General features: G+C 38.8%; 1 protein-coding gene across 1 annotated transcript; it reads right to left on the bottom strand.

Moving 5' to 3' along the window:
- Nucleotides 1-7,712: 7,712 nt before the first annotated feature.
- Nucleotides 7,713-27,702, bottom strand: thop1 (thimet oligopeptidase 1). The gene is made up of 14 exons (XM_067596031.1): nucleotides 27,617-27,702; nucleotides 25,074-25,280; nucleotides 21,153-21,301; nucleotides 20,898-21,005; nucleotides 20,710-20,812; nucleotides 20,454-20,611; nucleotides 18,907-19,042; nucleotides 18,498-18,640; nucleotides 15,481-15,704; nucleotides 14,789-14,990; nucleotides 12,232-12,418; nucleotides 9,679-9,807; nucleotides 8,697-8,833; nucleotides 7,713-8,153 (listed from the first exon to the last, which is right to left on the bottom strand). Exons 1-14 carry the CDS (start codon nucleotides 27,627-27,629, stop codon nucleotides 7,992-7,994), a joined length of 2,058 nt encoding a protein of 685 aa, XP_067452132.1. The 5' UTR covers nucleotides 27,630-27,702; the 3' UTR covers nucleotides 7,713-7,991.
- Between the last annotated feature and the right edge of the window lie 45 nt (nucleotides 27,703-27,747).

Here is a 27,747-nt window from a genome sequence, read left to right as displayed (position 1 = left end):
CTTCAAATCCCTCAGACACTCTGTAGCTTTTAAACTTTTATAACAGTTCACATGTATCAACAGTAAATCCACCAAATCTGCAGGTCTGTGAGCTTGGAGCTCAGTGTGTTCACTCCAACACATTAACATGAGAGCTGAAAGGAAGATGGCTACACTGCACAGTTGTGCCACTTCTGGTCTGAACAGGACTGATGACCCGGCTGCTCTTTATACTGGATGTGCTGCATCACTGACTGACAGCTGATGAAGTGAGTCTCACTAAACACTGATTTATGACCTCTGTTGTATCTTCTTCTCTCATCAGCTGGAAGTCATGATCTCTGTAAGAGTGTGAGTGAACATCCAGGAGTGTGTGTTGAGAAAGGAACAGCTGTATCCTGATGATCCATCTGGACCAGGGTCTGATTCTGGATTTTGTCATCTTCACTTAAGTCTCTTAACTGACTACAAACTGAACAGTTTACAGATTTGTTATACATTGAAACAACAGGTGTTATAAGTCAGACTCTGACCCGGGGCCCATATTTATCAACGAGTTATCGAGGACTAAAACTAATTTATGAAGCAGAAGAGAATTTACTGTGACTGTCAGCAGGAGAAGGATTACTCCTGGGAGAGAGTGAGATGTCACTGTTTTACCACAGTCAGAGCAGCAAAGTAGAAATAATAATGACGTGTTGCAGTTTTCTCACAGTCTCAGCTGGAAATATTAAACAGTGGTAATTTGGTATATTATGTGTATAAGCAGGTAACCAGGCAGGTATCTTACCAAGGTTATGTAACAAAACTCATTATAGATGATATTTACAAACTGTAAAGAGAGCCTGAGAAACAAATGTGGCCTGTATGTTAATTAAAACAACAGGTAATTTGACTCAGCTGTGTGAAATGATCTTGGTTCAGCCACATGGTTTCACAGCCTGTAATAGTGCTGCATCTTGCACATATTGCACAGACACATGTTGCAAACCCTCTCCACGAAGAACATCTTCTCTTCCACTGTCCAATTCCTCTTTCAACTACACCCCAAGTTAACTTCTGTTCTCTATATGAAGGTAAATACTCCATAACAATAGAAACATATGGTTAAGGTGCATCCTCCTCTCTCAAATATCAAGCTGTAGCTCTGCTGTTATTTGAAGTAGCCTAAATAAAAACTAACCCAATAAAATATTTTACCTTTTGTAATGAAGTTGAGATATCCTTCATTATACAGCTGACATGAATGTGGTCAGATAAAAGTTTTAGTTGGCTGTAACTGAGGACCCTCGTCATGCTCATTATCTTTATGACATGCCTTAAGCCAGATCAAAGTTTGATTCATGACTTCCATCATTGTCGGTTCTGACAGAATTGTCACTGTTGCACAGCTGCACTTTCCCCGTTATGATAAAGTGTAACGTGAGGACATTCTCTATTTATTTAAATGATGTTCTGTAGAAACATCATGTGTTCTCCTTTGCATCACACACAAAGTCAGTGTCAGAAATTATTCTGTTTTTGTCCAAACAATCTTTTAATAAGCTCAGTGTCATCAAGCATTACCAAAACATCTCCTGCAGCTCATAAATATTGGCAGAGATAGGAATCATTTATCAAGTTTGGAAAGTTGATAAAAAGGCTTTTTCTCCTAAAAGTAGGACAAGTGATGCAACACTCTGATGATTTTTGGTCAGTTAAGAGTGATTTCCTGCTCTGAGATGCTTGATAAATACAGGCCCAGATGTGACAGATGTGACAGATTGGATAACCACAAATTTCATTCAATGAAATTCTGAAAGAATTTATCATTGGTCCAGAAAACCTGCATGCATGGGTCAGATCATATCTTGGTTCTAGTGATAACAACATCAAGCCTGTGGTGAAAAACTTTGTATTTTTTGATTCCAGTCTAAGTTTTGATGATATCAGCAGCTCGTCCAGTCTTGTTTTCACCATTAAAACATATTAAAATAATATCTATAAAACTAGCACAGAACACTGCTGCTGTCAGACTTTGAACTAATACCAGGAAAAGAGATCATATTATTCCATTTCTATTATCACTTCACTGGTTACCTGTTTGTTTTAGGATTGATTGTAAATATTTGATTGATTACTTTTAAAGGCTCTTCATGGCTCCAGATTACATTTCAGAGTTGCTGTATGTAAATATTAAAGGTATAAGTATCTAGCTTTTATATGCAAAATATGATGTCAAATTTAACAGTTTATGTCTCATAATGATATTTTACAAGTCATTTGCATTTGGCTGTAAGTAAACACTGGTCAGCCAATCAGGTGGCTTTAACAATAACAATATAATGTAATATAATGTAACCTTGTAGGTAATGTCATGTGTCATGTGAGTCAGCTGTGTGATCCAGCCCTATCCAATCACATCCTTTACATCTTCTTTTCTACATGAGTGCAGCATCTTGCATGTATTGCAAGATGCATGTATTGTATTGGACACAACTTCATTAAAAACATGAAATTCTTCTCCTGAAATCTTCTCCACTGTCCAACTCATCTCCAGCTAAACCTCCTATTGACTTATGTGTCCTTACAGCTCTTTGAAATATATCTCTACCATCAGCAGTTTAACACTAATGAATCATTAAATAAGTGTGGTGAGAAATGAATTAGTGCTGATTATCAGCACAGATAAATATGAGTCCTGGTCTTTGCTGTCAGGGCTCTGGATCAACCTGTTTGAGGAGCTCAGTCTGATAAGTAATTATCTTCCATTAAATCACTTCTTAAAACTCATTTTTATCCGCTGATCTACCAATTATTTTTCTTTTATATGCTGTTCATCTTAAAATGTATAACATCTATTTTTATTGTAGTTATTGTTTCTGTCTTTGTGTACAAATGAGTCATTTTGTTGAATCTATGTTCTTTGTTTTGTTTCTGTGAATCTGTGATTTTTTTTGCGTAACTACTGGACCACCAGGACGCCATCTGAGTTTTTGATTACACTTTATTTTAAAGGTCCATTATTCTTATAATATTTCATTAATTTCTTCAAAGTTTCCAGGAAATAATTGTGTGTGTAATTTGATACTATTTATAGATTTACATTTCCACCTGAGTTAATATTTATTCATCAGTCATTTATTATTGGAAACTTTATTCTCATATATGTTGAATTGTATGTTTTTCTGTAGATGAAACATGTTTGCATGTTTGTCTGACCTGCTGTGAACTGACTAAAAGACTTTAGCTTATGCTAGCTTAGCAACTGAAATTCATTAATTGGAAGTGAACTAATTGAACAGTATTTATTTGACCTATAAATTGGTGCTAAAGTACTTGGTTCTTTCCAGGAAATGTACTAACTTCAGATTGTATGTGTTCTCTTTAGTCTTTAACTTTATTGCTGATATCAAGTGCAATATACAAAAAAGGAAACAGCGCCACCAAGTGACTATACAAGAAAACAGCAACCATACAGACTGAACACACACAACAAGGAAAAATAAATACATGAAAAAAGACATTTTAAAACATGTGGGGAGAGGAAGATAAATCTAGTTAGAGATCTCTCTATTAATCATTTTGTTTATGAAATGTAAAAAAATAGAGAAAAATTAAGATTAAGAGGAAATTGGTTTGTTTGTCCAAAACTTAACATACACAATAAAAGAAACATACACACTAAGAAGAAAAAATCAGTCCAAGACATAGTCCACACATGGCACACATCCATGCAGAATGTCATAAAACTCTGAATAAAAAACTTTTCTTAAAGATATAGATAAGGATAAAGTCAGTGTGATAGTTTGACTTCAGTGTAGACCCCGAGGTGTTTGTACTCCTCCACTGCCTCAATCAGCTGAATACTTAACAATGTTGGTTTTGCTGCTGACCAATTTTTTCCTAAATCAAATGATCCTCACATTTTCCCAAAGCCTGAGGTGATGTCTTCAAATGTCCAAAACCCAAAGTTAACAAGTTTACTATCAGAGAAGTAAAAAAACTGAAAATATTCACATTGACAAACTAGAACCAGTATTTTTTTATAAAAATTACTAAAAACAATAACCAGAATAGTACAATTTAGTAAACTTACATTTGTGAATGTAAAATTTTTGCAATAATAAAAATTAAATTCATAATAAGAGTCATTATCTTTATCATGTAAAAAGAAAGTAAAAATAATATCTTTATAGAAAAGGGAAAAGTTTTTAACTATCAAGGTCTTAATGTGTTTCCAGAGTTTATGGGTGAATCTGCAGCTCCACAATAAGTGATAAACAGTTTCAGATTGTTATTCACAGAAAGAAAACATCACATCAATATCGTTTTTTAACTTCTGAAGGAAAAATTTCACAGGATAAAACTTAAGAATCAACTTAAAAGAAACATCTTTCACCTCATTAAATATAAATGCTATATATTTGCTGTGGAGTCCACACTTGTCTTGAGTTTCTATCTCTCCCATAATAATTCCAGTATGATATTGTACAGGGAACAGAAAACAAATCTGACCAACCAGAGAGTCGGCAGGATCAGGAGGAGATGCTGACAAAGGTGATGTAACGCATCAGAAAGAATAGAGACGTTACAGGAACGCTGCTTTAGATTCTCTGTGGAAGCAGTTTCAGTTTCTGTGTCTCTTTCTGATTTCCTGTGGAAGAGTGAGCAGACAGCCAATAGAAAAGCTTTGATGAATTGGATGGAGGCTGTTGGAACAAATCAGTTAGTGAGAACTCAGAAGACAAATTGACATTTATCCAGATGAAAACACCACCCCCTGTGTTTGTTTGTGTTGTTTCTGCAACATTTTCTGCTCTTTCTGTTCCACTGCAGGACAAGTTTGTTCCTTTATCACAGCTGAAGAGTTGAAAACATGTTTCTTTGTTAAATCTGTTTGGAGAATCCTGCTGTCTCAGGTTTGTTATTAAGGAACATTGTGGATTCCCAATAAAACTTCAGTAGTTAACTGTTAGTTTTGTACCTGAGGAGACACAAAAAAACTAACTAATGTTGAGGAAATTAAAAATGAATGATTAGTTATTAGTTTTGTGTCACTCAGCAGCTGATTCAGAGTTCATCAGGAACCATTCATTGAGGAAGTGATCAGTAATCAGATATCTATGAACTAATCATTACATGTTTCATTAACACAGTATCTCAAAGTCTGTTCTCATTAACTTACCTATTATACACTCACCGAACACTTTATTAGGAACACCTGTACACCTGCTTATTCATGCAATTATCCAATCACTAATCATGTGGCAGCAGTGCGATGCATCAAATCTTGCAGATACAAGTCAGGAGCTTCACTTAATGTTCACATCAAACATCAGAATAGGGGGGAAAAAATGTGATCTCAGTGACTTTGACTGTGGTGTGATTGTTGGTGCCAGACGAGCTGGTTTGAGTATTTCTGAAAGTGCTGATGTCTTGGGATTTTCACACACAACAGTCTCTAGAGTTTACTCAGAAAAAACACCCAGTGAGCTGCACTTCTGATGACAGAGATGCCTTGTTGATGAGAGAGGTCCGAGGGGAATAGCCAGACTGGTTTGAGCTGACAGAAAGGCTTCGGTAACTCAGATAACCTCTTTACTGAAAAGTAAAGAAAAGTGAAAATAACTGAAAAGCATCTCAGAATGCACAACACGTGGAACCTTGAGGATGGATGGACGCTACAACAGCAGGAGACCTCAGCAGGTTCCACTCCTGTCAGCCAACAACAGAAATCTGACGCTCAGAAATCTGAGGCTTAAAACTGGACAGCTGATAAATAGAAAAATGTAGCCTGGTCTGATGAATATCAGTCAGAATTTCTCCTCAACAGTATGAATCCATGGACCCAACCTGCCTTGTATCAACGGTCTAGGCTGCGGGTGCTGCTGTAATGGTGTGGGGGAAAGTTTTCTTTGCATACAGTGTGACTCTCAACAGTTACACTGCTCATAGGGTTGATTGCTAAAAACCCCTTACACTGTGGGATAATCTCACTGCTCTACTTTATCTAGTTTACATACAGGTGTGCACACCATTTCGTTCCCTGTATACTACTGTGGATTATTATTGTGGATGAATGCCAAACAATTTGAATCCTGAATGACTCGTTGAAAACAATGAGTGACTAAATATTTCATGAGAGAAGTTGACATTTTTTGAACAAGATTCTACTGGAGCCGACATCTAGGGAGTGTCAGCAGTGTTGCACTTTGACGGATTTCCACATTAGCTTCAGTTTCAAGTCGTGGTCGTTGCCACCTGGTCTTAGAGCGACCTAAAGCAAGAGAGACCAATGAGAGCAAGGAGGGGAGAGAAAGGGGAGTACTGACAGACAAGCAAAACTAAAAAGAAATGGTTCGATGGTTGGATAGGAGTAGAATAGAAAAAACAAAAATCTATCCTGACCCAACCTGGTTTCACCGTGGCATCTCTTCGTCTCTGGGATCCAACCAGAGATGCCCTCCAGCACCACTGTACTTTCTTTATTTCTCTTCTATTTTGTCCCTTCTGCTCTCTCTCCCCTCTATATCCATCCACACACACACACTAGTTGTCATGACTCGTTTAAGTAATTAAATATGGCAGTTCATGTTTAGTTAAACAGTACATCAAGAAATGTAAAAGATGTACTACTTACAGTATTTACAGTAAATGTGATACACTATGAGAAACCTGTTAATGGTAATTATTCAATATTACTATGGAGAATATAGTGACAATACCTCATTTCAAGCTACATTCAAATATTTTTAGCTGCCCTCTGCTTTGTCACAGATTTAGTAACAAAAAACTGTTCAAGATGTCGTTGCAAAGTCAGCGGTTTCCCTCCTTTCTGTAAACTGCAGCATGTTGGAGAATAAATGTTCAGTTTGAACGACACCCAACATCCTGGTCATTAAGATAAAGCTTCAACTTCACAAGTATTAAGCAAAAATTTAATTAATTAATTTATTTAACTTTTTTAAAATTATGTTTTATTATTTTGTTCGAGTTATTGTCGGGTTCTGTTGCTTCTCCCGTTTGTACCGTCCCATATCATATAATTTGTGTTTATCACTTGCACTAAACAAAAAATAAATAAAGGGCTGCAAACTAAAAATCAGACAAACAAAACAGCCTGTTTCAGACAGAGGCTGCACAAAGTTCTCTGCATACTTTTTAACTGTAAATCATGGACAGATATTCCTGAAGAGCCCCAGAATATAAATATAAACCTGGAAATGTGCAGAATATGTCTTCTTTAAAACTTGTGCTTGTTTAAAGATCCCCTCTAGACATTTTTTTTAAGATGTATGTAAAATACTCAACTTTGAATAATAATTTGTGTCTGATATAGTTTTTCCTGCAAAAATGGTTCAATTATCTTGTAAAAACTTCTCCCTCATTAAAATGACAATCCATAAATATGCAAATATATTTCATTTCTAAAGTTTTCCTGCTGGACACCAGATGTCTCCTGCTTCACTGTAACGTTCATTCTCAGTGTTTGTGACCTGGAGGCTTCTGGTTTCCACATCATACTTGTGTAAGTTGAATACTGGACCACGATTGGCTCCAAACTAATTGTGATGTCACAAATCATGCTTGTAGATCAGATTTTCAATGAGCTCAGAGAAACTTTCCTCCTTCAGCAGATGAATGAAAACAAACAGAAGCTCAAACATTCAACTGAAGGAACAAGAAGAAAAACAGATTTGTGAGTGGAGGAGGACTTTAAACTTTATAGATTTTTTTCAGGACTCAGGTCGTTCTGGGTTTAGGTGTAGGTGTTTTATTTTGAACAGGTGCAGCTCAGGACAGGAAGAGATGTTCAGACCTGTGAGGATCTATTGTTTAAGATCACATGTTACAGCAGGTACTTAAACACACAGTATGTCACCTCAAATCGTTTTATTTACCGGGTCATTTTTTCCATATTTGGTAACATTTTGCTGGTTTTTTTTTCTAGAAAACTCAGTCCTCTGTTCTCCGTGAACTCCGTACTCTGTGGGTCACTGCAGGGGGGAGGAGCCGGCCGCTGTGATTGGTCAGCAGGGACACGGCGTGCCGACGTCCTGCTCCACCGTCAGTCCTTTGCTCAGCAGGAACGCTTCCTGTTTGGGTTCTCGCCCGAGGAACTTCCTCAGCATCTCAGAGGCGTCCTCGGAGCCGCCGGGTCGCAGGATGAAGTTCCTGTAGTCCAGACCCACCTGAAGGACCAGTCAGGAGACAGCAATTTGAAATCAGTCAAAATCTACTTGAAACCTTTCAGTGGAATTTTTCTATTTTGTCTTTTTAAAGACCTGCGACTGACTCCGACAGATTATGTTTGTAGACTGTAAAGTTGTTTCAGCATCAGCAAAGTTTTATCTGCAGTCTCCATTTTTGTGTACAGTGTTTAATTTTACTTCATTACTTATTTCAATATTCCAACAACAGATCCAGCTGTAACTGACCTTGTGACTTTCATAAATCTCCATTAAATCCTCATGTTTCATTCTGAACTTGGTGCTAGCGTTACGTTTGCTGGCTCAAATTCCACTTTTACTGTCCACGATTATTAACAAACAAATCACGACCTTGTCACCCTGTACTACTGATGTTATTTCATACTTTATGTAAGCTGTACAATCACCTGAAGTGATACAGTTTTGTCACTGAAACATTTAATGTTTTTACAGTTTCCTCTGTTTCAGCCTATTCATCTGTCTTTCTTTAGTATTTGCGTGTCCTCTCTGTGATAATCAGCTGACCTGAGGGTTCATGATTCCCTCCTGTTTGAAGCGAGTGTAGAACATGTCCATGGAGAACACCTCGCTCCAAAGGTAACCGTAGTACTGAGCGTCGTAACCGCCGGCCAAGTGCCCGAAGGTTGCCGGCATGTTGGTTCCTGCAGGGGAAGACAGAAAGGTCAAAGGTCAGAGATCAGTGGTAAAAAGCATGAAGTTTGAACATCTGCTTGTGTAGTGCTCAGGGTTTCCGCCAGTATATTGCGAGCATGGTGGCCCACCAGGCCTCAGTATCAGGGATTTAAAAAAAAAAAAGTTTTCTAAACTAAAATGTGTAATACAAGTAGCATAGCTGCTTTAAGGAATTCAGAATCAGACTCTGCTTCATAGACGTTATATACTGTTTTACGTATCCAAGGCAGACATTCTTCCATGTTGAGGGAACTTGTTTTATTCATTAGGTCCTATTCTGATTGGCTGGGGGTGAAGGGGAGGGCCACACCTCCAGCCAATCGGAGTAAGTGGTCATTATTAATGAAGATTTTATGTAGACAGCCTGCTGGAGGACAGAGGGGAATCTGGGCTGTGAGGAAAGATGGATTTAGAGAAATCTAAACAACTTTTGGTGAATAAAATGTCACAGATATGTTTAAAATAGGATCCGTATTTATAAAAATGAGTCAAAAAAGGCCAGAATACCAGATCTTTAATATATCTTTAACAATAGTGTGCAACACTGAATGTCTTCCAGGAGAAACAGTTTGACTGAAAATATTATTATTACGTTATCCCCGTAATTAAACAATATCACATCTCCTTCCTCTCTATGACGACCTACTTGTCACTCCAGCTATGAGTGTAGTCGTTGGAACAACTATAAACATTTTTGTTTTCACGGCGTACGAACCAGCTCTGATCGAGTGTAAACTGACCCTCAGGCACTGAGTTGTGATGTCTGCAGTCAGGGTAAGGGGCTAGGGTGTGTGCATGTGTGTGTGTGTGATACCTGGTGAAGCAGGGATTCCCAGGATGTCCTGACAGAGGCGTCCATACTCCTCGGCGGCGTCGAGGCCGCTCCTGGTGTGCAGAGCTTGATCCACTTTGGCCAGAACGATCTGCCTCAGATTAAACAGACCTGCAGCAGAATCACAGTCGGCACGTTAACAGTGAAACAAGAGCAGCTGATGTCAGTTTATTATTTATTATTATTATTATTATTTATCCTGATATGATCAGTTCACCATCGTTATGGTGTCTGTTTCATCTTTATACTGTGACTTTTCACTGAGCAGGAACACTTCATCATGTAAAACCTGCCAGGACATGTTGTCATGACACAGACACAAAAATGTGATTGATTGATAAACTTGATTATTGCGAAGGGAAATTGATTTGCAGTGTGTATCAATATCTGTAGTAGATATTAGGGACGTCAGTTTCAGTAAATTTGCTTTCGACAGACTGACACCCATTTACTGATAACTAAGTGGTTCCTTTTTAAGAAAAGTTGTGATATAGTTTCCGTTTGTTAGAGCTGTCCAGCAGTCAGTGATCAGAGCTAACGTTAGCTTGACTTTTAGCTCATCCTTCTTCACAGTAGCTCTCGATGGCAGAACATACTCAGGCTCGACGTACGAAGATAAATAATAATACGAATATAAGGCAATCCTGATTATAAGATGACCCCCCTTTTCCAGCAGCTGTTTTTGGAAATATAACATTACTTTTTGAATAAAACTTACATCATAGTATAGTCACATACTCACACACTCTCCTAACAGGCTCTTGGAAGCGGTCAAAAATTATTTACTCCAGCAGTTAGCATTCATACGACTGCCTGTTTGTCTTTTTGAGCTCCTTATCATCTGCCGCAGTGGTATTTGGCAGCTTGATATATTCCGTTTCTGCAGTAGAGTGCAGAGTCTTCACTCGTTATGAATTTATTTCCTCCGTGGCAGAAAAACATGTTACACGATCCTGCAGGTTAAACTGGACTAACAAAACACGTTTAGTGCTGACTGACTGTAACACACTCACCATAAACAGACTTTAAGACACTCGCTAGTGTAACATCTGCCTCTTGCATGTTACATTAAATACATTAGTTGAGCTTTAAATGGTCACTATGTCGAACAGCAAAATCTTTTAATATAGAAAATAATTTTATCAGTAATTTTACCTTCATTTAATAGTTGTAAGGTTTACATATTTGTGTTATTTTCATTATTTTATGCTGTTATCTTATATTTAATATTTAATACTTGGCTGCATAGTATCCAAGGTAATGATGCAGCTATAAAGCTCGTTACCGTGGGAACCAGTCAGACCAGGTGAGTGTGTGATTATTAAATGGAAACCTGTAAATAATAATGTATAGCTGACCTGAGAGAGACTTTATTACTAATTATAATTATATTGACATTCAGAGTGATTATCTCTGTGAACTGATTCATCTGTATCGATAATGTCTTTGTGTAATTTGTTATTTAACGGTTATTAAGCTTCGTCACAGAAATCATTTATTAGTTTTGTAAGTTTCCTTTGATTATGATTTTATTTATATTAAATAGTTTTACAGACCGGACTCGTTTCCCTCAGATCTCGAAGTGCTTGTAAGCAATAAACAGACATCATTGAATCGACATCAGAGCGTCTTCGTTGGAGTCAACTAACGTTACTAACTGTCAGCCGTTAGTCCACCACCACCACCATCATCATCATCATCATCATCATCATCATCATCATCATCATCATCATCATCATCATCATCACAACATAACGCAAAAACTTTGGGCTGTCACTATTATCAGCCATATAAAGGAAACTTAACGGGGGCGTTATAAACTGTGAGGCTAATATAGCCTACAAACAACCCATAATGCAACACTCTGTGTAGGAGTTGGTATCACACCACTATTTTATACATTCACGTAACTGTCTAGCCGTTAGTGGAGTCTGTATGCAAATTAACCTGTGGACCGACATGCGTAACTGGTCAAAAATATTCTCAGCGGTTAACCGTTGACATCCCTTGTAGATACACATGTTCCTGAGGTTATCTTCCCATTTTCTAAGATAAACGTTCTACATTTTTTTAATCTACAACATTTAATTTATTTTACTACTTGTTTGTTTTTTTTTAGATATATATTTATTGTTGGGTTTTTTTTGCTTACATGTATGTTTGACTTGAACTGGACCCTGTAGAGACGACGTTTTGTTCAACTGTGTGTATGTTCATGTGTGATTGAGTGTCAAATAAACTTGAACTTGATCAATGTTTCATCAAGAGAGACAGTACTTATTATCCTGCTGGCAGAGGATGCAGAGGGTCATAACGATCTCAATAACTTCCTTATGAAAAGGATTTCAAAATAAAACAATCAGAAGAAAATGAAGCCACTTTAAGTTAAAAAATATATATTGTTGACGTTTCTTAAAGATCAAATCTGTGTGATAGTTTTCCTTTAATTTGTAATCAATGTGAACTAAAAAAAGTATTTGTCTCTCAACAACCTGACCTGGCTGAACAGTCGTACTGGTTCCAGTGTGTACCCACCGGTGTTGGCGAGGCGGGACTTGATGAGTTTGTCTAGCAGCTCGTCGGGGATGGCGTTGCTGGTCTTGTAGTGGCGAGACATCCTCTGCAGCGGCTCCTTCTCCCAAACCCAGTTCTCCAGCATCTGAGACGGAGCCTCAACGAAGTCCCGCTCCACATGAGTCCCGCTGAACATGGCGTAGTCCGCCTGCAAAAAAAACACAGACCTAGCTGAGCCCAAATCTGCAATCTGCAACCTCATCGCTAGATGCCACTAAATCCTACACACTAGTCTTTGTAAATCTCTGGTTTCAGCCTGATAAACGTCACCTGTTCATGAGAAGCTGAACGTTCCTGAGATTTAATCATCAGCATCATCGATGATGTCCATATATGTCTAAATGAGGCGACCTGTTCTGCTCTGTTTGTGGACGAGTTTCATTCACAAAAATGTTTCCAAAGAGTAAAAAGAAGAATTTGTCAGATGTTTGTGTCAGCAGTAAACAGCTGCAGCATCATGTTGTGTTAACAGTGTAACATCATCTGCTGTAATATTCTCTCCTCTAATATCTCTGACTGTCACATGACGTCTCTCATATCAGTCACTTTGCTTTAGAAAGATGTTTTTCAGCCTCTAACTTCACGTCAAAGCGTTTCCTCTTTATTTCTGTCACAGTGCAGCTGCTCTGATGGATTCATGTTTTGTAATAGTTTCAGTTCCTCTAATACGTCGACTGACACTGATCAACGTGTCCGCTGCTTTCTGACAGCAGCAACCTCTAATTCTACTTTTCACTCTTTTTGGGAACATTTTTAGGGACCGAGCCCAAAAGGCAGAGGACTACTGTAAAACAGTAGTCCTCAACTTAGGGCGAACTACCCTATTGCTTTTCGTGTGTTTGTTTGTTTCTTTCTTTCTTTCTTTATTATTACGCCACTTAAACCCTAAATTTGACTCCCTAAACATGCTCAAAAACTCACCAAATTTGGCACGCACATCAGGTCTGGTGAAAAATTTGATAAAATGTAAAAATTAACCCCCAAAGTGCAAAATGTGCTCTCTAGCGCCTACTATGTGACTAAAATGGCCGCCACGGCCCATAGGAATGTCATAGAGAGATCAAACCAAAACTCAATTATTTCTCTCATCAAGACCTACAAATCATACACTGACACCCCTGACCTAAATCCAACAGGAAGTCCACAATTAGCCTTTCAAAATAAGACTTTCCCCCAATTTTCGCCCCCGAACAAACGCTATCTCCTCCGAGGGCGTTAATGGTATCGGCTTCAAACCTTAATAGATGACTTATGACACTATGCTGAAAAAAAGTTGTTAAAAATTTTGTAATAACTTGAACGGTTTGGATTTAATAAGCCCTGAAAATTGCAGTGCCACATCACACTTTACAATGTAAACCAATGGGGAGGCAATCTATGGGCATGAACTTTGTGTCAAACAGAGGCTTCTGATGTCTAAACTATAAGTCTGACCACTTTCAAACCTGTATCAATGGATTCACAACAAAATTTCCTACAAAAATATGATTTTTAATGTAAGATTTGGCCAAAGTCATGAGATTTATGAGGAGATTTCACAAGAAGCGTACTCTAAAATCCTCCTCTCCAACTGCTCCTGGTGATGTCACTCCCTCAGTGCTGTGAAACATTCCGCAATACACACTCATTATAAAATCACAGGAGGAGCAAGAAAAGACTTTAAAACTCACACTCTAATATCTCAAAAACAATGAAAGATAGAAAAAACATGTAAATGCAAGATTTGTAGGTCAAAGTCTCGTGACTCATTTAAAGTTCAAATGAAGTTTGTATCTAAAACTATGTGGAAGCAGTAAATGTTCAAAAAGGTGTGGGTTCACTCACACTCTCCATTCAAATATATGAGTATTTTTCTGTGTCCAGCTGCAGTTACTTATTGTCTCTACACACCTGACAGTACACATGTCAATCAAACTTTCAAAATAAAAGCACACCACACTTGTAAGAAATATCCCTTATTTTTAAAAAGCAAAATGATCTGATCCCGACGGGCCAGAGAGCGAGGTCCCGACCAACGCTGCTTGCAGCTTTAATTGTGAATGAAACTCGTCCACAAACAGAGAAGAACAGGTCGTCTCATGTGGACATTTTAGGGGCGTCGATGATGCTGATGATGAAATCTCAGGAACGTTCAGCTGCTCATGAACAGGTGACGTTCATCAGGCTGAAACCAGAGATTTATAAAGAGTTCCAGATGCTCAGAGAGTTTGTTGGAACACTGATATGAACGAACCTCAAAGAGAAAAGTCAGAGAGGTTTAGGAGAAGAAAATGAAAATGTTCTTGCGTAAGACTCAACGTCTCCCTTACAGAGTTTCTCCAACAGAAAGTGCTGACAAGTCTGATTCTTACACTATAAAATCTCTTGCTCAACACATATTAAGGTCACTGTTTCCTCTTCTTCTTAAAAAACAAATATCGGCTGAGTCTCTCACATATATGGCCTCAATTATCCACTATCAAGACCCAAACTCAGTCATTATCATGCAGTGTGTGAAGCGTCTGGTGTATCAGCTGACCTCAGCGCAGAGCTGGTGCATGACGTGGCCGAACTCGTGGAAGTACGTCTCCACCTCGTCGTGCTGCAGGAGCGACGGGGCGTCTGCCGTCGGTTTGCTGAAGTTGGCCACCATGGCCGCCACTGACATTTGGCGTGTGCCGTCGGGCAGCAGACAGCCGGGCTGCAGGCCGAAGCAGGCGGCGTGACCGTACTTTCCCTCCCTGCACACACCAATCAACCAATCAATCAATCAACCAATCAAAATGTATACAGCACCTTTTAAAACAAATCAAAGGCGATGCAAATGCACACCAAAATAATTAAAAGCATAAGACAACAATAAAAGTGTAGTTTATAAAAGATAAAAAATAAAATAGAGCAATAAAAATATCAAAATAAAATTATGAAATACTAAACAAAATACTTACAATACTACTACTACTAGTGCAACGACCACTAAGTTACAACAACTATGATACAAAACGACAACAGAATAAATAGATTATGATAAAACAGCAAAATATTAATAAGATAAAATAGAATTAAATAAATAATAATGATGAAAATAAATAAACGAGGTATATAATAATAATTAAACCATGAAACTATAAAACACTGCAGACTAAACAGAGACACTGACGACACCTGGAGACTCTGATCCAGAGCTGAGAGACTTTACTGCTCAGACAGTCACCTGGGGAACCGGCTCACCTGGGGTACAGGTCCAGGTAGAACTGGCCCACCACTTGACCTCGGCTGCGGTCCTTCACGCAGTACAGCGTGACGTCCGGGTGCCAGACGGCGGCTCCGTCCACCAGCTCGAAGGACAAACCCAGCAGCTCCTGGTAGATGCTCAACAGACCCTGAGTCACCACCTCCATCGGGAAATACTCCTTCAACAGGTTCTGATCCACCGCGTACTGAGTCTCCTCCACCTGAGAGGAGGAAGAGGAGGAGGAGGAGGAGGAAGAGGAAGAAAAATGTAGAAAGAAGTTCAAAGAGATTAGATCATGTTTATGTTCTCATTCTGGGAACTTGTCTTCTCTTAAAGAGTAAATACACCCAAAGAATGTATTTTTAACCCTCCTGTTGTCAACAGGTGTCGTTATGTGCTGGTTTTAAACCAGTATCCTGACTAAACTTTTACATAAACCAGTCTGCCATGATCATTCAACATATTTTCCTCTGATCTCAACTATATTTATAGTGACCCGAGGACAACAGGAGGGTTCAGCAAACTTCTAAGTATTATTCATCACAATAACATCATGATGGTCACAGTCATGATTGAAGAAACTTTATTGTCCGTCATGTAGTAACAGAAATTCCTCTTTGACACGACTCAATCAAAGACAGTTAGACAAACGTAACAACAAACAGTAAAATAAGTCATGAATGCTAAAATCAATACTGTAAAAGGATCAATCAGGTGTGACTATATCTGTAAATGCCTGGTTTGATTTATTTATGATCACATAATGTGCTGGTGAACCGACGTTAATGAGTTCACCAACAGAGGGAACGTCGTCTGACATGTTTGTGTGAATAAAATGGCTGCACTATAATAATAATAATAATAATAATAATAATAATAAACTTCTATAGCACAATTTATGCATAAAATGCAACACAATAATACAACAAAGATGAATACAACAACATAGAATAACGTCAAAATAAAAAGACCAGAATGAACAAAATACACAAATAAAAGATGCTTCTGAAGTTTTCATTTCAATTGACGGGAGGTGTCATCTCATTTCTAACAACTTAAAGGACGGTTCCCAGTGTTTCCAGTGTTCCCAGTGTGTTAAACCAGCAGTCAGGTGTCTGTAATCATTCCTCCTGTTCATACTGGATATTAAAAGATCCTTCAAATGTGCTTTCAATGGAAGTGATGGAGGATAAAATCCACAGTGTGTCCACACAGTCATTTAAAAGTCTGTGTGAAGCTTCTATTCAGCTTCATCAGTCTGAGTTAGTCATATCAAGTGGATATCTGACACATTTACAGTCTTTTTAGCATCAAATTCCCTCTTTGTGTTTCCTCGGACAGTGTTTCCCTGTTGAGCTGCAGGTGGAAGTATAGTAGAGCTGTAACGATTAATCGATTAATCAATTAGTTGCCGGCAATTAAATCATTACTTGAGAATAAAATTCTCTGATTCCAGCTTCTTAAATGTGAATATTTTCGGGTTTCTTTAGTCTTCTGTGACAGTAAACTGAATTTCTTTTGCTTGAGGACTAAACAAGACATTACAGGTTGAATCTTGGGCTTTGGGAAATTGTTGTTGCCTGAAAGCATCAAACAATAAAGGAAGGAATCTCTGTCTGTCTCTGTCTGTGTGTGTGTCTGTGTGTGTGTGTGTGTGTGTCTGTGTGTGTGTGTGTGTCTGTGTCTGTGTGTGTGTGTGTGTGTGTGTGTGTCCTTCATGTATCTCAACAACCGTTAATCCGATCTACTCCACACTTGGCGGGTGTATTGCTGGGGACCCGAGGAAGTGCAGTGTTGAATTTGGACAACACATGAACTTTGAATAAACGAGCGATCAGCGAGCCGCTCCGCTCCACAGCAGCGGGGGGCGGGACTTCAGGACTCTCAACATTAAAAGTTAGGCTTTGTTGTCGGCGTTACAACTCTTTTAAAAAAAGACAAGAGAAAAAGAGAGAGAGAGAGAGAGAGAGAGAGGGAGGGCGAGCGAGCTGAGAGCATGAGCGAGCGACAGCGGTGGAAAAATTCCTCTGAGAGAGAGAGAGAGAGAAAGCCTGTGAATGACAGAAATACGGTATTTTCTGATCGCTTCACAGCGAGCAAGCATCAAACACTCGACAGGTGATTTAATATGGAGACAGATGCTCTTAGTTTCCTCCGCTGCATTCCTCCTTTTCATTCAGAATTACATCCAACTAATGCGGCAGTAAATACAAAAGAACAACAGGACAAACCTGTGCTGTTGTTCTCTCGTGTGTGAAAGCTGTGTTTCAAGCTGAGCAGCGAGAGAGAGAGAGAGAGAGAGAGAGAGAGAGAGAGAAAGAGAGAGAGAGAGAGAGACTGTGGCGGAGCGAGGAGAGCGAGCGGTGGAAAGGCTTTCTCTGAAACAGAATGAGCCCGTGAATGAGATAAATGACTGACCAGTCAGTGGTCTGCAGTGTTTTCACCTTTTAGTATCAGCTCGGCTCGAGAAAAGTTTTGTCACACGGTGCGCTCTAAAAAGAGAAGAGTAGACAGCGAAAACAGCTTTTAAATCAAGAATGGAAAGACTCTCAGGCTGCTTCCCACCGCAGTTCAAAACCAGTTTGTCTCATATAAGCACAAATATACTCAAATGATCCAAACTGAGGCCACAGAAAATAAACTAAGAGCCCAACGTGATCGATCCACATTTTTCAGAAGCTCTGTTATGCATTTTATCTTTAAATGCAGCTTCATTATACTTGAAATGAGAAAAGATTCACTATTACAGCATCTGTGTATAATAGACATTTTTGCACAGAAGGAGGACTGTGGATTTTGTCCTCCATCACTTCCATTGTAAGGTCATTATGAAGGGATCTTCTAATGGTCAGTATGAACAGGAGGAATGATTACAGCAAGAAAAACAGCTTTAATGTTCATTTGGGCTCCTGACTGTTGTTTTAAGACGCTTTAAAAAATTCTGAACTCGTCCTTTAACCTTGTAAATTTAGCCTGAATCGGCAGGTGAAATGTCCCGGCGTGCAGCTCTCACCTGGGTCATGAAGTAACGAGTGTCCCAGGCATGCAGCTCTCCGTTGAAAGGCAGACTTCTCTTCTGACATTCCTTCTCCTTCAGTTTGAGGATGACTGACCGCTCTTCTTCACCCAGAGGCTTCAGCTTGCGGGCGAGCTCCTCTGAAAGACAAGACAGGAAGTCAGGAGGAGAGAGAAGTTTCCTCTGCAGCACCTGAGTTCATGTTTCTGATTTCATCTGATCTCTAGTCTGGTTTGACTTCTGGATGCCGTGAAGTAAAAACAAAGCACCAAATGTTCCCAAACTTTCCACACAGCGGCCAGTTGAATTACCAGAAAACATGATGCCAAAGCGTGGAGACATTTATGTCATATTTCATCAATCTAATCCAAACCAGGAAGTGGGACAGGATGTTGCTTGCTCTCACCCAGGAAGCTCGCCACCTTCTTTCCAGATTTAGCCATGTTCATCTCCAGGACGAAGTCGGCGTGTGTGCTGAAGCCGAGCAGAGAACATTTCTGAGCCCGAAGCTCCACCAGCTCCTTCAGGATGGCCGAGTTCTCCTGCAGACAAACACAGAGGTTTGATGTCTCAGGTATTCATATGACTATTACTACTATAGTTATTAGGTTTTATTGTTCTTGATTAATTGTTTTGTTTCTTTTTTGTTCCCTTTTTTGTTGTATTTTATTACACTATTGATGATGTTTACTTGTGTGGACCGCAGGAAGAGAGTTGCTACCTCAGTCGTGGTCCAAATAAATAAATAAAAAGTGCAAAGTTATTATTTCTGATAGAAATTATGGAGAAAACTGCCAAAACAAAATTCGAGTTATAACAAACCAGAATTATCCTCAACTAAAAAGCATTTAACATATTTATAACAATACTAACATACTCGTTATTTTGCTTTTAGTGATTTTCCGTCATTTATTTCCTGTTCTGATGTTAAACTTGGTCAAAGTTCCAAAACTTCAACCTGCTCTGAACGCTTCGTTTGCAATGTTCTTTACTTTCCCGCCAAGATGACAACGGCTCGTCATCCCCATAAACTTGCATCCATTCTGTAATCTCTGTTGCTAAGGTGGTTGCTAAGGTGGTTGCTAAGGTGGTTGCTAAGGTGGTTGCTAAGGTGGTTGCTAAGGTGTTTCCATGTGTTGTTCAGCTCCATCATGTACGGATGGATTTGAGAAGTTGACATTTGGAGTAAAGAAGGAGAAAAAGAAGTGAAATCCTGCTACTATAGTTTGTTTACGTAGCCTCCGGAGCCGGAGGAAGCTTCCTGAAGCTGACCAATCAGAACAGAGTGGGCTCATCAGGAGGCGGGGCCTTAAAGAGACAGGAGCTAAAACGGCCTGTTTCAGACAGAGGCTGAACTGAGGGGCTGCATAAAGGACCAGTATGAGATAAATAAGGAGTTTTTATTCCAGTAGAGCCCCAGAATATAAATATAGAGCTACAAATGTGCAGAATATGTCCTCTAATGTAAAAACCAGGGAGCGGTTTCTTTTCCTCAAATTCACTTCTGAGGTGAGTCCTTTAACAGCTGCTTCTGACATTTAACAGAAGTACTCAAATGGAATCAAACCAGGAAGTGTGGTTACTGTGTATGATATCCGCTTAGCCCTTTTACCAGTTTCTGAGGTAATTAATACGTAATCTTGGTACAAAAATATAGGTAATTAAGTATACAAAAATGGTAAATGGACTAGGGCTGTAACGATAAGTCAATTAATCGATTAGTTGATCAACTAGAACAATCGTTTTAGTCTTTATTTAAACAGCAAAAACAGCAAATATTTGCTGGTTTCAGCTTTTCAGTTGTGACTATTATAATGGCCAGTTTACTGATATTCTAGAAAATAATCATATCTGATTAATTGATAACGAAAGTAATCATTAGTTGCACATTAAATATAGATTCTCTCAGAATAATTCTAAATGAAGTTAACGGAGCTGGTTCTGGGGTCTCACCTCTTTGCAGCGGGAGTTGAAGGCCTCCTCCAGCTTGCGGCGGGTTTCTGGGACGAAGCACTTCTTCATGGTGGGGAAGTAGTGTGGATACTTCAGGGTGACCTTCAGCTTCTCTCCGTCCTTCTCCAGAGAGCTCAGGAAGTCCTCGGGGAGGCCGCCTGAATGAAACAAACACGTTTAATGTCTTGAATACACGCCAAAGCAGCGAAGAAACCCAGTGGTGACTGACTGAAAGCTCTCAGAGCAGCAGCCTCACCCAGCTCGTCCCTGGTGAAGGACAGACTGGTCGTGTCCTCGTTCAGGTTCTTGTTGAAATCGATGCACAGGTTGCTCAGCTTCTTCTTGATGGTCTTAATCTCCTGTTACAGCAGAGAGAAGGTTGAGTTGCGTTACAGGAAACCACCGACCGGCAGCTGCGTTTGCTGCACAGACGTTAGAGCTCACCTCTTGTGTCTCTTTGGGCAGGTGGAGGCCGTTCCTCTTCCCCAGCTTGATCAGTCGCTCCATGTAACGCTTGGACTCTGCGGTGAGGCTTTCAGCATCGATCTTCTTCTGCAGACAGAAACAGAAACACTGAATGAGAACTAGAAACCTTTTAAAACCAGCCAAATGTCGCATATGACAGGATGGAAAGAAGGTCAATCAGCCTCTAACTATCTGTCTGCTGATTGGTCAGCAGAACTGTGAGGTCATCTCTACCTCCAGAGCGACGATCCTCTGGTAGACGTCCTCCCTCATGCTCATCTCCACGTCGAACTCCGACAGATGCTTGTCGGCCTCGGTGCTCGCCGCTCGGACCTCCTTGCTGGGAGAGACGTGCTGCGGGAAGTCCAACATGTTCCTCTGGACTGAGACGCGGGGGGGGGCGGGGTCAGATGGGAGGGGCGGGGTCAGAGAGGAGAGGGGCGGAGTTAGACAGGAGAGACTCACAACAATGTCAGTTTGATGAAAGTCCGATTCATTTTTGGATTTAACATTTTATGTAAATGTAAAAAATTACAAATTGTCATCAGAGTCCAAATCAACGTCTTCAGACTGTTTATTCATTCTAAATATTGAATTTAAAATGATTAAAAAAACTAAAACTTTTCACTTTATTGAATCTGTAACCAGCAAATGTTTAAATTTTTACTCAACAAATGACTAAAACAATTAATTTTTTAATCTGATTATATTTCTGTCAGCTGACTTCACTTAACAATTAATATCTTTTTTTAAAAGTGGTCATTTTGTTATTTGTTATTATGTGACCTGAGTTACATCTTTTAAAGCAATAATACTCTTTAATCAAGGTTGTAAATTATGGAACCCCAAAATAAATTCTTACTAATAAATACAATTATTAATAATTATAAAATAAATAACATGAGTAAACTGTGTAAAATCTGATGAAATATGACATTAAATAAAAGTATTATTGTGAAAAAAGCTATTATGAAATAACATTTTATGATAAAGTTAGTTGGGTTTTCATATTTTTTTTCTATTATTTCACAAATTGTTGGTTCATTTATACATTTTACACAATCTATTCATATGATCATTTCATAATGTCTTTCTGTACATTTTGGGCTTCCGTACTAAACCTGCTTTGGACCTTCAATAATCTAAATATATTTACTATTTGTCTTGTTTTCTATAAACAAACACTTGGTTTGTTTATTAATGAGTAATAATGACATCATCATCGAAACTCTGAGAAAACTTTCACAAACTAAATACTGTATTTCCTCTAATAGTGACCTTTATTTACCAGCAGGTATCAGGCTTTTACTGGCAGCAGGTTTATATCAGAGAGACCTTTAATTCTAATCTCTCTGTTTGATAAGTATATTTACTCATATTTTAGTACGAAGCCTCCTTGTTTTCTGATCTGCTTCTGTTTGCTCTGTCAAACTTTTGTTACTGTATAACTAGTAAAACACTTCCTCTGACATGCGGAACAATAATTCTAGTGTTTAATTTCCACCTGGAATGTTTTAGCAGCGCACCACTTAGCTGTAGCATGCACGTAGCATGCGCCAAGTTACCCTGGTTACCCAGGTTACCCAGGTTACCCAGGTTACCCAGGTTACCCAGGTTACCCAGGTTACCCATGCTCCTCTAGTGTTGCTGCCGTCATTATCCTCGTATCCTCGGCCTGTTTTTTGGGGCCGGCCTTCATTTGTTCGTCCCCGGTCGTTATTGGAGAACCAGCTTTTAATTGACTAATTGATCGTATTTGAGGAAATACGATAAGATGTTTCAGACACTCTGGAAACATCTGATGTGCATCTGTTGTATTTTAGACAATTTATAAATGGATTATCTCTGGGGAGCATGAATGTAATGTCCCTTTAATCTGACGTGGTGATAAAAGCTGCTGCAGAAAGTGTTTGAGTCTCTGCCGTGTTTCCTCCTGCAGCAGCTTCAGCAGCGTTTCAGGTGTTTTCAGGTTTTTCGGCTGCGTGAAAACAAAGCCTCCGTCTGTATTGTAGCAGCAGCGGCTGCTGGTTCAGCTGCTTTCTCTACAAACTGCTGATGAGTCTTTACCATCACAGTCCTGATTCTGCTGACTCACCGCTTTCCTGCAGCGCTCACAATGAACCACCAACCTGCCTGTTCTGTCAGGTTCACTCTTTACATTCAGGTTCATCGTCTGTATCGTCTGTACAAGCTGCAGAAATATCTCGAGGGAGCGTTAAAACTAACGTTAGCGCCTGTGACAACAAATTTAAAATTACTTGGAAACTATTTTGATCATCGATTCATCGTTTTGAGTCTAAATTCTCTGATTTCAGCTTCTTAAATGTGAATATTTTCTGGTTTCTTTAGTCTCTGTGACAGTAAACTGAATATTTGTTGCTTGTTGGTGACAGAAGACGTTTCATCTTTCTGCTGCTTGACATGATCACACACAGCGTTCCTGTTTGCTTATTGTTTATCTTCTGAATTTCATTTTCCAACATTAAAGCTTAATGTTGAATGATAGCTGCAACGATCAGTCGATTTATTGATTAGTCGATCAACAGACAAGTGATTTGAAATTATTTTGATAATCGTTTAGTCATTTTAATATTCTTTTTGAATTGTTGAACTGTTTGTTGGCCTCTGAACACGTCACTTGGACTTCAGGATGTTTTGATCGGCATTTATCCACCACCGTCTGATGATTTACTGACCAACTGATTAATCTGGAAAATAACTGGCATATTAATCAATAATAGAAATAGTTGCAGCTCTACTTCGGATGCAACACGTTGCCAAGAACGTTTTTTTAAATCATATGTTCAGGCTTATGGATCAAATCGAATGAGAAGAATCACCTCCTCATTGTTCAAATGTGAGGAAACAACACTGAGTCGGTGTTCCTACAGGATCCCAGAGTGGACAAAATACTACATTCCAGGGTTCCCCTCAGGTAAACTGGTTAGCTGATCACAGCTATTGACGACACAAATCTTCAAACTAACTTCAGCTCGGTGCAGACTGTTTGCTGCTGCTGATCAAACTAACTTCAGTCTGGTGTCTTCTCAGTCGTCAATAAGCTCTCTGAACATGATTGATCCCTCACACATCAGCTGACCGAGCTGTTCCACTCTTTCTTCCTCACATTGAGACTCGTTATCGATCAATCGATCAGCTTCTGATCTGAAACAGACTGTGCAGTTTAAACACCTCGATCATTACAAACATTTTATCTGATGCATAATAAACTGATATATATATTATATATTAAGTGTGATAAATGTTTCTGATGTTAGTGAAAGCATTAAAGCTCCATTATAAAACCTGCATTAATATTAAAGTACAGAGACTTTGCTTTACATGACAATCTGTTTAAAGTCCAGTATGTTTCCACTCTGCTCATAAAACATGTATTTACACTTAAACCTGAATTATCTGATTATGTAAGAAACAAGTTTGAACTCAACTCTGACACATAATCAGCTTTAAGTTGATATGTTGAACTTGTTTCCACATCCAGCAGTTACGGAGCAACATCATCATTCATGTGGAGTCGTGTTTCTGTCCAATATTCACTCTCTTTTAGCTTCTGTTTTTACTCTCTACCAACTCCTGAGGGAAATATCTGGCTCTTTAGCTGCTAAATGCTCCACTATGTTCACCAGCTAGTCTACAGCTAACTGTGTCTGTTTGCCGCTTGGTGCTGAGCAGGTAGTGTTCAGCGGCTTTTTACATCTTTTTCTCTCTGAAAACGACGCTATGAGACGCTGAGAGTGAACCAGAACAGTAAAGTTGCAGCCGGACAGATAAACAATGAGCTGAAACTCACTATAAAGCTCCGTAAAGCCGAGAGGAGATGTAGAGTCTCTGATAATTCTCTGTAGGTTCATCACCAACACATCACACACTGGTTACACATGATCGTACTGAATCATGTCTTCTTACTGCTGCGATTAACTAATTTTCCATCAGGAATCAATCATGTCATCATATTTTATTAAATATGCTGCTCTGTGATTGGCTGTTTGTTCTAAGCTCTTAAACTCTTGTTGACGAATAAAGTCTCTGAAACTCTGAATCTTTGTAAAACTGTAAGAAAAGTGAACAAAGCATCTTTTTTTAACCTCTTAGTGATGAAAACAGTCATATTTAACGTTGGTGAATAACACTGACCGGTGTACTCGACCTCCACGTCGGCGAGGGCCTTCAGGGTGTTCTCGAAGGTGACGCCGTCCAGCTCCAGACTGCCGACGCGGTCGTACACCTTCTTAGTGTTGGTGACCAGCTCGTCGGTGAGCTGCTGGATCCGCTCAGGGCTCAGGTCCCAACGTAGCCGGTTCACCGAGCAGACCGGCACCTGGCTGCCAAACACCACCTCACCTGGGACACAAGCGACAGGACGGACAGGACGTGAAGGATCTTAACACACGCAGGGTCGGCTCGTTACAAAGTCTCTCCTGACTTAAATGTAATTTGCTTCATGGTTTGAAATTTTCTTTTTAATTTTTTTATCGTCGTGAATGTGAGGACGTTATTTCTATAACTGTGATTTAGTAGTTAAATATGAATTTCTGGATTTTTCCCTCCAATTTCTTTCATAATTTTCTTCGACATCAAGGAAAAAAACAAAAGTTTAGACTAAATGAACATTTAACATTTTATAGAAACTAATAAGAAAAATAATAATATAATGATAAACTTTATTTATATAAATTTAACTTGTTGAATCACTTTAATAAAATAACACATGATGTGTTTTCAAATAATTGTAATAACACAAATAATGAAGTAATTATTTGTGTTATTACACATGAAATATACTGTTTATACTTATAACAGCTCTTTTCACTTAGAATATATTTTTACTATATTTTATTTTTACTTGTAATATTTTATTCATAAATTTTTATCACCTGTCGTTGGTGGTAATTGTATTTTCTTACCTTCTACAGTTTGATTGTTACGCATCACAAACACTGAGACAAACCTACTTAACAATAAACCTGGACGCTTGTTCCTGTAACGGTGGTTATTACATCTTCATTTAGCTTTTACATCTTCTTGTTGTCCCATGTCCAAGATATGACACATGTGATATCTCAAAAAATACACAACGATATATCAGAATATTTATACACTAAGAGATAAAAACAGTAGATATTATTATCTGCCTTTACCAAGTCAGGAAAATATGTGAATCCACTGTGAATCTCCTGGATTTATGCTGGACTCTCATCACACAAAAATCCATAAAACATATGGATTATTATACTTGACCTTCTGTAAACACTGTGGTCACATGTAACCCTGCAGACAGCACTCCTGTTTCAACAGAACTTTTTACACCTGCTATTTCACCAAAAACACGAAGAAGAAGTAACAAAAAGCAGGTCTAAGTGTTGTTTAGTGGATCCGCTGTTAACCGAACTAGTAAACAGAAGACGACAATTCAGAAAAAGGTTTAGTTTTGTTGGAGTAGTTGCTGTTTAGCCAGCAAAAAACAAAACTTGTTTGGTGATGTAGGTTTTTCTTTTGACACCACTTACACTTATGAAAAAAGTGTTAAGACATCGTAGCAAAACCCACTTTCAGATTTATGAAATCTTTATTTTACTTATGAAAACAAAAAACAAACAAACAAAAAACAGCGATTGTGTGACATATTGCACTGATTTTTTCCCATCCAGACCACATCAGACCAGGTCCAGATCAAAAACCACTTTACTTAGACCTGTCAAATCTAAACTAGATCAACAAAGAGACTCCAGAGACTCATTAAAACACAGTTACAGATTTGTGAAACCTTTACTCTGTTTGTGAAGACACATCATGGATGTATCTCCATCCAGACCACAGTTGCTTTGATTAATCATCTGTTTGCCTAATTTATTTGCAGAAAATAACAAATTAGAAAACAGTATAGATTCTTGTTAATAAGGTGGCCTATCCACCAGCAAGCAGCGGAACATTAAATTGATACGATTTTTGAATGGAGTTTTGTACCGAAAAGCTCCATGAAAGTGTTATTTTTCCACTTGTAATCCGCCAAAATAAACACTTACAAAAATAACACAGTGTTGTTTAGTGGATCAACTGTTTACCGAATTCATGAGCAGAAGATTATTTAGAAAAGGTTCAGCTTTGTTAAGTATGTGGTGTTTTACCCACAAAAAGCAAAACTTGTTTGGCGATGTAATTAGTTAGAAGAAGTGGTCATTTAGAAATAAATATGGCTCTGATAAATTTGCTGTTTGCCGAATTTATTCTGAGAAAATAACAGTTTAGAAAAAATACTTTATGTTTGTTTAAGTAGAGCGGTGTGTTCGGCAACAGAAGCTTAAATTGACAGATTTTTGAATGGAGTTTCAACTGTTAGCTCCGTGAAAAGCAGCTAACAGTTAAAATGCTAAACTGCAAACGGCGAGAAGAAATCCACGACTACACAGGAAGGAGATAATACCGAGAACACGTGGGCTTTCTCTTGGTTATCATCCACCCAACCGACAAGTAACATTAAGTTATTCTTTTATTACTTTTAATTAACGTTACGTGGACAGAAGCTAAGCTAGCTGTTGTTAGCGCTAAAACAGGCTGAGATCGAAGCTAATTCCGTTTAAAACAGCGCAGAGAAACACGGAGAAAAAACCTGCCGCCATAAGACATAATTTCACATTTATATGATTCAGTCACATCAAAAACATCCGCTCATTACTCACCTGTCGGCCCCATAGTCAGAAAATGAATGAAGGTTGGTTCGGTCCGTGTGATGAACTGTCAGGCAGCTCAGAGGAAGAAGAGTAAGCTGCAGGAGTAAGACCCAATTTCCGGTCATACCTTTCAAAAATAA

This window comes from Thunnus thynnus, chromosome 8 (assembly GCF_963924715.1).
Source record: "Thunnus thynnus chromosome 8, fThuThy2.1, whole genome shotgun sequence".
NCBI classification, from domain to species: domain Eukaryota; kingdom Metazoa; phylum Chordata; class Actinopteri; order Scombriformes; family Scombridae; genus Thunnus; species Thunnus thynnus.
The sequence above is the reverse complement of the archived record's forward strand: the minus strand, read 5'-3'. Positions and strand labels throughout refer to the sequence as shown.